This window comes from Primulina eburnea, chromosome 12, assembly GCF_022965805.1.
Source record: "Primulina eburnea isolate SZY01 chromosome 12, ASM2296580v1, whole genome shotgun sequence".
Lineage (NCBI taxonomy): Eukaryota > Viridiplantae > Streptophyta > Magnoliopsida > Lamiales > Gesneriaceae > Primulina > Primulina eburnea.
Window position 1 is genome coordinate 25,593,489 of NC_133112.1, and position 10,873 is coordinate 25,604,361.

Sequence of the window (10,873 nt, forward strand, 5' to 3'; positions counted from 1 at the left end):
GGTGAAGATCCCCATAAACATCTGAAAGAGTTTCATATTGTTTGCACAGCCATGAAACCTCAAGGGATTACAGAGGAGCAAATTTCATTGCGAGCTTTTCCATTCTCTTTAGCCGACAAAGCTAAAGATTGGCTCTACTACTTGCCCTCTGGGACGATAACGACTTGGGATAATATGAAACAACAATTTTTGGAGAAGTTCTTCCCAGCTTCGCGAGCAGCCAACATCAGGAAGGACATTTGTGGGATTAGACAGTTACAAGGAGAGACATTATATGAATATTGGGAGAGATTTAAGCAGTTATGTGCCAGTTGTCCTCAACATCAGATTCCAGAACAGCTCCTAGTCCAATATTTCTACGAGGGTCTCTCACTTTTTGATAGGAACATGATTGATGCTGCAAGTGGAGGTGCATTGGTAAACAAAACGCCTCAAGAGGCACGAGCTCTAATCTCCAACATGGCCGCCAATGCACAACAGTTTGGAACTAGACAAGATAACCCTCCACGACAAGTCAATGAGGTAATTGTTACTCCTATCGATCAAAAGTTAGATTCTTTGACATCTCTTTTGGAAAAGTTGGTTGTAGGGCAGGTACAACAGGCCAAAGCTTGTGGCACATGTGCGATGGTTGGACATTCGACAGACACGTGCCCTACATTACAGGAAGATCCAACGCAGCAGGTTAATGCAATCGGTGGATTTCCTGGACAGCCTCAACATCGATATGATCCGTATTCTAATAGCTACAATCCAGGATGGAAAGATCACCCAAATTTCAGCTACAGGAATCAAGGAGGTCAACAAGGATATCCACAACAAAATTTTCACAAATATCCATCACCTGCGCAAGCCTCTAACTCAGGTATGTCCCTAGATGAAATCGTGAAGGCCTTAGCTGAGAACACTCAAAAATTTCAACAGGAAACGAGGGCTAGCATTCAGAATTTGAGCACTCAAGTAGGACAGTTGGCGACCTCAATTCACAAGTTGGAAGCAAAAAATTTAGGTAATATACCTTCTCAAACAGTGGTGAATCCAAGAGAGAATGTGAGTGCAATTACTTTGAGAAATTGTAAAGAATTGGATGTTCAAGAAATTGGGGTACAAGTATCAATCAAGCAAAAGGAAGAGAAAGAGATAAAGGTTGATGATAAAATAATCAATCAAGATGATGCTCCGAAAGATAAGTTTTCTCCTCTATTTGAGTATAAACCTATTCCCCCATTCCCTCTTGCATTGAACAGGAAATGTGAAAGTATTAAGGAGTTGAATGACACTCTTTGTAGAGGCGAGGTAAATATTCCTTCATTAGATGTTATTAAACCAGTACCTCGTTGTGCTAAAATTTTAAAAGAATTGTGTACTACAAAAAAGAGACATAAGTTGAAGGGGTGTAAAAGGGAAAAGATAGGAGAACATGTTTCTGCTTTTATTCCAAAAACTATTCCTATCAAATGCAGTGATCCAGGTATGTTTTCTATCCGTTGTACCATTGGCGATACTAGACTTGAAAAGGCTATGTTGGATTTAGGTGCTTCTATCAATGTCATGCCTGATTCTGTTTATAATTATTTGGAACTTGGACCTCTGACTGAAACTGACATTGTGATCCAGTTGGCTGATAGGTCCACTGTATATCCTAGAGGTGTAATTGAAGATGTTCTTGTGAAAGTTGAAAATTTGGTTTTTCCTGCTGACTTTTATGTGCTTGACATGGAAACTGATGATTTAAACAGTCAAATTTTGCTAGGAAGGCCATTTTTGAAAACTTCAAAGTCTGTCATAGATGTTAATAGTGGTACCATTACTATGGAATTTGATGGTGAGATTGCAAAGTTTAATATTTATGATACCATGAAATATCCTCTTAGTGAAAGCACTATTAATACTCTTGATATCGCTAATCACTTGTCACAAGAAAATTCAAAATTTGTGGATAAGAATGATTTAGAGGAGATTATTGAAAGACATGTTGAAAATTCAAATACTAGATTTTCTCTCTCTGATTCGCAGATATCTAAAATTGAGCGAAGACTCCCTCCAGATCGACCCAAGCATGTACTCATGAAAAAAGGAGGAAATATCCACGGGACAGAGATTTCCAAGAAATTCAAAGAAAACATGCACATGCTGAAATTTGCTATGAAAATATTCAAGCGGGATAAAGTGGGCAAAGTGACCATCTATGAACCACCATGAGCAACAAGAAATAATGAATGTCGAGCATAACGACTTAAAAAAATTGCGCTTTTGGGAGGCAACCCAAATTTTAGTTCTTGTATTTTTTATTTTATTTTTCAGTAGAGGTTTTAGCATAAGGCGTGGCCACGCCTTACGAAAACACCTCTACTGTTTTTTCAAAAAAAAAAAAAAAAAAAAAAAATTTACAGCAGAGGTTTTAGCATAAGGCGTGGCCACGCCTTATTGAAACACCTCTACTGTTAAAAAAAAAAAAAAAATTACAGAAGAGGTTTTCGCATAAGGCGTGGCCACGCCTTATTGAAACACCTCTTCTGCTAGGAACTTTTTCATTTTCAAAAAATAAAAAATAAAAAAATATTTAACCTATTTCTTTTGTTTCTCACAGCGCCGCCGCACACACCACCGCAGCGCCACCTCCATCTGCGCTCGTCCACCTTCGCACAGCGCACAGGAACCACCTTCGCACAGCAACATCGCACCACCACAGCAGTTTCGCACGACCACGATCTCCTCCGCCTGAAAGTCTCTCGGCCCTGCACACACATCTTCTCCAGCGCACCATCGTTTCCCCCTCCGCAGCAATAGATGATATTTTTTTTGGATGCTCAACATTTTTCAGGGGAGTTCTCTAACTTCATACTATTTTATCGTTTTAGTTGAGCATCTATTTTTTGTCATTGAGGACAATGTCAAGTTTAGTTGTGGGAGTTTTTGATGTGCTGTGAGAAGTTTGACTTGATTGTGGAATTTTATATTTTATTTGATCTTTAGTATTTCGAAAAAAAAAAATTGTTTAAAAATTTTTAAAAAAAATTTGTGACGTTGTTAGTCCCAAGCATCTAGTTCATTTGTTATCTCTTTCTTCTGAATCCTGATCGCCTCCGATGCGGAAAAAAAAAATGATGTTTTCTTTGCGTGCAAATTGTTTTTGCATTCTCACTTTTGCATTATGAATAAGTTACTCTTGATGATAGTTAGAGAGGACAAGTGTGTGGGATTTAACACAATTGCTATATTTTTTCTTTGGTGAGCTTTGAGCCTATGAGCAATCATGATATCTTGCTCCATTTTCTTTGATTGTGTGTTGTCATTGCATTGTTAATTTTTCTAGAACTTGCATTGTTATACATGTCTTTGTCAACACTTTGTGGTGAATTGGGTGCATAGACAACAGGATAAGGGCATTAGGTTAAAACCATTTTCTTTCGCATCATCTGAGCCGTTCATTGAGCCTACCTTGATTCATAGTCCCCTAGTTAACCAAGTTTGAGCCTCAGTCTTTTTCTTTGAATGAAAATAACCATATTACAAGCCGTGAAAAACCCCTTTTGTTGGTTAACCCCCTGTTTTGAACCCTGAATTGGAGAATCATGTAAAATTTTCACAAATAGCATCACTCAATCCAAAATAGTGTGAATTGCTGGGATTTAGCCAATCTCAAATCCTTATAGTCACCGTCTACAGAAAAAAAAAACAAAAACAATGAAAAAAAAAAACCAAAAAAATGGGAAAAAGAAGAGAAGTAGACGAAGTGAGAAAGAAAAACAGAGCCGAAAAAAAAAATTGCTCTTGATGTTATAACGAGGTTGAAGATGTTATTATTTGGATGCAATTGTTTTTGTGAAAAGTGCATATGATTTCTCCAATTCCATAGCTCATTGTTCCCTTTTATCCTACCTTACCCCTAGCCACATTACAACCCATTTATAGCCCTTTTTGTTTGTGTATTTTAATTTATTCATTTAGTGGAAGGATGCGATATATTTGCAAGCCTATGGTAAAAGTTTTCAATGCATTTGACATGAGAGTTTGTTGATATATATCCTAGACACTAATGAGCGGAATGAGCGAACCTTGTGAGGAGTTGTTAAATCCTGTGCATTTTACTTTCTACACATTCTGATTGCAGTGATTATTCATGATGTTATTTTGTGAGATGCTCTGAAATTAAAATGTTTTGTTGCATGAAAAAAAAATGTTTTGCATAAGTAGAGGAAGCGGAAGGAGGACGAAAAATTGAGATAATGAGTTGATCTATTTTATGCTTGAGGACAAGCATCGTTTAGGTGTGGGAGATTTTGATAGGCAAATAATAGTTAATATTTTATTTTCATATTTCCCGTATTTTAACCTCCGATATGTTTAATTGACACATTTTTTGTGTAATTTTATTGTAGGAGGAACTTTTACGGTCTTGGAGCAAATTTGAGCTAAAAAAAGTGATGTTTATCACATTTGAAGTTTCCAAGATAGAGTTGAAAGTGAATGAGCAAACCAGAAGAAGTCCTGGAATAAGGCGTGGCCACGCCTTATGACGATACTTCAGCTGCCAAAAAAAAAATTGCAAGAAGGGAAAATCTAAATAAAATATTATTTATTATTTTATATTATATGATTAGGGTTAATTGAGAGATTAGTGGGCTTTTTAGTAAAAGTAATTTAGACCTAATTGACTATTCACACGTAAGAAAGGAAGAGGCGGCAAGAAGATTTCACTCACCAATCACCAATCATCAATCCTCACGCACGAAGAAAAAGGCGCAGGACTCCCATTTCCTCCCAACAAAAAAATAGTTTGCTTTTCTTTTATGTTTTCTTATTTATTTTTCATGAATATTGTAGATCAAATTATGTTAGGCTAATTTTCTAAGTCTGATTCAAGGGATAGTCTACTGTTTAATTTTATCACTGTGAGGTTTTTGCACTTTAATTTATTATTCTTGTTTGCCCAAATATTCGTTGATTTATGATTTAATTATATGAATGTTATACGTCAATTAATCTGACAATTTAACTTGATGTATGATTTTCTAATGCTAACCATGAATTCAGTGATCTGTAATTGTCATGAACGATTGGTACATGAGTAGCGATAGATTAGGCGTGTTGTGCTATCATAACATATTTAATCTAAATAAATCGGTGAAACTCGATCTATCAATTGCAGCTATCTCGATTGTTAGATTTTAGGATTAACTGTTTTCACGAAACCTAAATGCTATCTTTAATTAATATGGAACGCTATCGTGCCTAGTTGATTATCGGTAAGTTTTTTTGACTGGATGCTGGGTTCGGTCAATTAATTTAGGAAAACACAAGAATTTTAGCGGCTATCCCTATTATTCTCAGGTTAATTGTTTGGAATAAAATGAATAAATGATTGGTTAACCGATGAACAGTGAGATAATTAAATAGTAGAATCCCCTTGAATCAGTATTTTTCTCGTATTAATTTCTTCAATTTATTCTCGTCGATTAATTTTCAATTCTAGATTCATTATTCTTTCTTGCTTGGTAATTTTAGTTTAGATTATTTTATTTAGTAATTATCAAAAACAAATCCCCCCTTTATTTATTTTTAGTATCAAAAGAAATAAATCTACCGTTCCCTGTGGATTCGACCCTACTCACCATTACACTCGTTATTATTTAAAAGAGTAGGAATTAATTTGGTGGTCAACGACAGCACACCAAATTTTTGGCGCCGTTGCCGGGGAGCGGTGTAAGGTTAATTTCTTTTGATTTTTTTTATTTTTATGCCTCGTTCTTCTCGTACAGGTAAACTTGAATACAATCCGGAAATCGAGAAGACAGCTAAGAGATTGAGAAAAGAAGCAAGATTAAAGCGTGAAAATCAACCATCATCATCATCTCCTGATTTGAACGTATCATCGGACTCCAACGATACAGAAAGTGAATCGGACATTGATCTTGAGGTTGAAAGAAGTGAAAGTGACGAAGAAAAAATGGCAGGACAAGCTCAAAGAACACTCAGGGAGTTAGCTAATCCTAATGTTATTCAACAACCATTATGCATTCAATTCCCTACTACTGATGCTACTTTTGAATTAAAATCTGGCTTGATTCATTTATTGCCTACTTTTCGTGGTCTTGCAGGTGAAGATCCCCATAAACATCTGAAAGAGTTTCATATTGTTTGCACAGCCATGAAACCTCAAGGGATTACAGAGGAGCAAATTTCATTGCGAGCTTTTCCATTCTCTTTAGCCGACAAAGCTAAAGATTGGCTCTACTACTTGCCCTCTGGGACGATAACGACTTGGGATAATATGAAACAACAATTTTTGGAGAAGTTCTTCCCAGCTTCGCGAGCAGCCAACATCAGGAAGGACATTTGTGGGATTAGACAGTTACAAGGAGAGACATTATATGAATATTGGGAGAGATTTAAGCAGTTATGTGCCAGTTGTCCTCAACATCAGATTCCAGAACAGCTCCTAGTCCAATATTTCTACGAGGGTCTCTCACTTTTTGATAGGAACATGATTGATGCTGCAAGTGGAGGTGCATTGGTAAACAAAACGCCTCAAGAGGCACGAGCTCTAATCTCCAACATGGCCGCCAATGCACAACAGTTTGGAACTAGACAAGATAACCCTCCACGACAAGTCAATGAGGTAATTGTTACTCCTATCGATCAAAAGTTAGATTCTTTGACATCTCTTTTGGAAAAGTTGGTTGTAGGGCAGGTACAACAGGCCAAAGCTTGTGGCACATGTGCGATGGTTGGACATTCGACAGACACGTGCCCTACATTACAGGAAGATCCAACGCAGCAGGTTAATGCAATCGGTGGATTTCCTGGACAGCCTCAACATCGATATGATCCGTATTCTAATAGCTACAATCCAGGATGGAAAGATCACCCAAATTTCAGCTACAGGAATCAAGGAGGTCAACAAGGATATCCACAACAAAATTTTCACAAATATCCATCACCTGCGCAAGCCTCTAACTCAGGTATGTCCCTAGATGAAATCGTGAAGGCCTTAGCTGAGAACACTCAAAAATTTCAACAGGAAACGAGGGCTAGCATTCAGAATTTGAGCACTCAAGTAGGACAGTTGGCGACCTCAATTCACAAGTTGGAAGCAAAAAATTTAGGTAATATACCTTCTCAAACAGTGGTGAATCCAAGAGAGAATGTGAGTGCAATTACTTTGAGAAATTGTAAAGAATTGGATGTTCAAGAAATTGGGGTACAAGTATCAATCAAGCAAAAGGAAGAGAAAGAGATAAAGGTTGATGATAAAATAATCAATCAAGATGATGCTCCGAAAGATAAGTTTTCTCCTCTATTTGAGTATAAACCTATTCCCCCATTCCCTCTTGCATTGAACAGGAAATGTGAAAGTATTAAGGAGTTGAATGACACTCTTTGTAGAGGCGAGGTAAATATTCCTTCATTAGATGTTATTAAACCAGTACCTCGTTGTGCTAAAATTTTAAAAGAATTATGTACTACAAAAAAGAGACATAAGTTGAAGGGGTGTAAAAGGGAAAAGATAGGAGAACATGTTTCTGCTTTTATTCCAAAAACTATTCCTATCAAATGCAGTGATCCAGGTATGTTTTCTATCCGTTGTACCATTGGCGATACTAGACTTGAAAAGGCTATGTTGGATTTAGGTGCTTCTATCAATGTCATGCCTGATTCTGTTTATAATTATTTGGAACTTGGACCTCTGACTGAAACTGACATTGTGATCCAGTTGGCTGATAGGTCCACTGTATATCCTAGAGGTGTAATTGAAGATGTTCTTGTGAAAGTTGAAAATTTGGTTTTTCCTGCTGACTTTTAGGTGCTTGACATGGAAACTGATGATTTAAACAGTCAAATTTTGCTAGGAAGGCCATTTTTGAAAACTTCAAAGTCTGTCATAGATGTTAATAGTGGTACCATTACTATGGAATTTGATGGTGAGATTGCAAAGTTTAATATTTATGATACCATGAAATATCCTCTTAGTGAAAGCACTATTAATACTCTTGATATCGCTAATCACTTGTCACAAGAAAATTCAAAATTTGTGGATAAGAATGATTTAGAGGAGATTATTGAAAGACATGTTGAAAATTCAAATACTAGATTTTCTCTCTCTGATTCGCAGATATCTAAAATTGAGCGAAGACTCCCTCCAGATCGACCCAAGCATGTACTCATGAAAAAAGGAGGAAATATCCACGGGACAGAGATTTCCAAGAAATTCAAAGAAAACATGCACATGCTGAAATTTGCTATGAAAATATTCAAGCGGGATAAAGTGGGCAAAGTGACCATCTATGAACCACCATGAGCAACAAGAAATAATGAATGTCGAGCATAACGACTTAAAAAAATTGCGCTTTTGGGAGGCAACCCAAATTTTAGTTCTTGTATTTTTTATTTTATTTTTCAGTAGAGGTTTTAGCATAAGGCGTGGCCACGCCTTACGAAAACACCTCTACTGTTTTTTCAAAAAAAAAAAAAAAAAAAAAAATTTACAGCAGAGGTTTTAGCATAAGGCGTGGCCACGCCTTATTGAAACACCTCTACTGTTAAAAAAAAAAAAAATTACAGAAGAGGTTTTCGCATAAGGCGTGGCCACGCCTTATTGAAACACCTCTTCTGCTAGGAACTTTTTCATTTTCAAAAAATAAAAAATAAAAAAATATTTAACCTATTTCTTTTGTTTCTCACAGCGCCGCCGCACACACCACCGCAGCGCCACCTCCATCTGCGCTCGTCCACCTTCGCACAGCGCACAGGAACCACCTTCGCACAGCAACATCGCACCACCACAGCAGTTTCGCACGACCACGATCTCCTCCGCCTGAAAGTCTCTCGGCCCTGCACACACATCTTCTCCAGCGCACCATCGTTTCCCCCTCCGCAGCAATAGATGATATTTTTTTTGGATGCTCAACATTTTTCAGGGGAGTTCTCTAACTTCATACTATTTTATCGTTTTAGTTGAGCATCTATTTTTTGTCATTGAGGACAATGTCAAGTTTAGTTGTGGGAGTTTTTGATGTGCTGTGAGAAGTTTGACTTGATTGTGGAATTTTATATTTTATTTGATCTTTAGTATTTCGAAAAAAAAAAATTGTTTAAAAATTTTTAAAAAAAATTTGTGACGTTGTTAGTCCCAAGCATCTAGTTCATTTGTTATCTCTTTCTTCTGAATCCTGATCGCCTCCGATGCGGAAAAAAAAAATGATGTTTTCTTTGCGTGCAAATTGTTTTTGCATTCTCACTTTTGCATTATGAATAAGTTACTCTTGATGATAGTTAGAGAGGACAAGTGTGTGGGATTTAACACAATTGCTATATTTTTTCTTTGGTGAGCTTTGAGCCTATGAGCAATCATGATATCTTGCTCCATTTTCTTTGATTGTGTGTTGTCATTGCATTGTTAATTTTTCTAGAACTTGCATTGTTATACATGTCTTTGTCAACACTTTGTGGTGAATTGGGTGCATAGACAACAGGATAAGGGCATTAGGTTAAAACCATTTTCTTTCGCATCATCTGAGCCGTTCATTGAGCCTACCTTGATTCATAGTCCCCTAGTTAACCAAGTTTGAGCCTCAGTCTTTTTCTTTGAATGAAAATAACCATATTACAAGCCGTGAAAAACCCCTTTTGTTGGTTAACCCCCTGTTTTGAACCCTGAATTGGAGAATCATGTAAAATTTTCACAAATAGCATCACTCAATCCAAAATAGTGTGAATTGCTGGGATTTAGCCAATCTCAAATCCTTATAGTCACCGTCTACAGAAAAAAAAAACAAAAACAATGAAAAAAAAAAAACCAAAAAAATGGGAAAAAGAAGAGAAGTAGACGAAGTGAGAAAGAAAAACAGAGCCGAAAAAAAAATTGCTCTTGATGTTATAACGAGGTTGAAGATGTTATTATTTGGATGCAATTGTTTTTGTGAAAAGTGCATATGATTTCTCCAATTCCATAGCTCATTGTTCCCTTTTTATCCTACCTTACCCCTAGCCACATTACAACCCATTTATAGCCCTTTTTGTTTGTGTATTTTAATTTATTCATTTAGTGGAAGGATGCGATATATTTGCAAGCCTATGGTAAAAGTTTTCAATGCATTTGACATGAGAGTTTGTTGATATATATCCTAGACACTAATGAGCGGAATGAGCGAACCTTGTGAGGAGTTGTTAAATCCTGTGCATTTTACTTTCTACACATTCTGATTGCAGTGATTATTCATGATGTTATTTTGTGAGATGCTCTGAAATTAAAATGTTTTGTTGCATGAAAAAAAAAATGTTTTGCATAAGTAGAGGAAGCGGAAGGAGGACGAAAAATTGAGATAATGAGTTGATCTATTTTATGCTTGAGGACAAGCATCGTTTAGGTGTGGGAGATTTTGATAGGCAAATAATAGTTAATATTTTATTTTCATATTTCCCGTATTTTAACCTCCGATATGTTTAATTGACACATTTTTTGTGTAATTTTATTGTAGGAGGAACTTTTACGGTCTTGGAGCAAATTTGAGCTAAAAAAAGTGATGTTTATCACATTTGAAGTTTCCAAGATAGAGTTGAAAGTGAATGAGCAAACCAGAAGAAGTCCTGGAATAAGGCGTGGCCACGCCTTATGACGATACTTCAGCTGCCAAAAAAAAAATTGCAAGAAGGGAAAATCTAAATAAAATATTATTTATTATTTTATATTATATGATTAGGGTTAATTGAGAGGTTAGTGGGCTTTTTAGTAAAAGTAATTTAGACCTAATTGACTATTCACACGTAAGAAAGGAAGAGGCGGCAAGAAGATTTCACTCACCAATCACCAATCATCAATCCTCACGCACGAAGAAAAAGGCGCAGGACTCCCATTTCCTCCCAACAAAAA

At 36.5% G+C, this 10,873-nt stretch overlaps 1 protein-coding gene and 2 non-coding genes across 3 annotated transcripts; 1 reads left to right on the top strand and 2 right to left on the bottom strand.

Moving 5' to 3' along the window:
* Positions 1–222: 222 nt before the first annotated feature.
* On the bottom strand, positions 223–329 carry LOC140808518 (small nucleolar RNA R71). The gene has a single exon (XR_012112938.1). It is a non-coding gene; the product is annotated as a small nucleolar RNA R71 (small nucleolar RNA).
* Positions 330–5,740: 5,411 nt separating this feature from the next.
* On the top strand, positions 5,741–7,807 carry LOC140806730 (uncharacterized). The gene has a single exon (XM_073163269.1). It carries the CDS (start codon positions 5,741–5,743, stop codon positions 7,805–7,807), a length of 2,067 nt encoding a protein of 688 aa, XP_073019370.1.
* LOC140808519 (small nucleolar RNA R71) lies at positions 6,323–6,429 on the bottom strand. Its single transcript, XR_012112939.1, has one exon. It is a non-coding gene; the product is annotated as a small nucleolar RNA R71 (small nucleolar RNA).
* Positions 7,808–10,873: the final 3,066 nt, after the last annotated feature.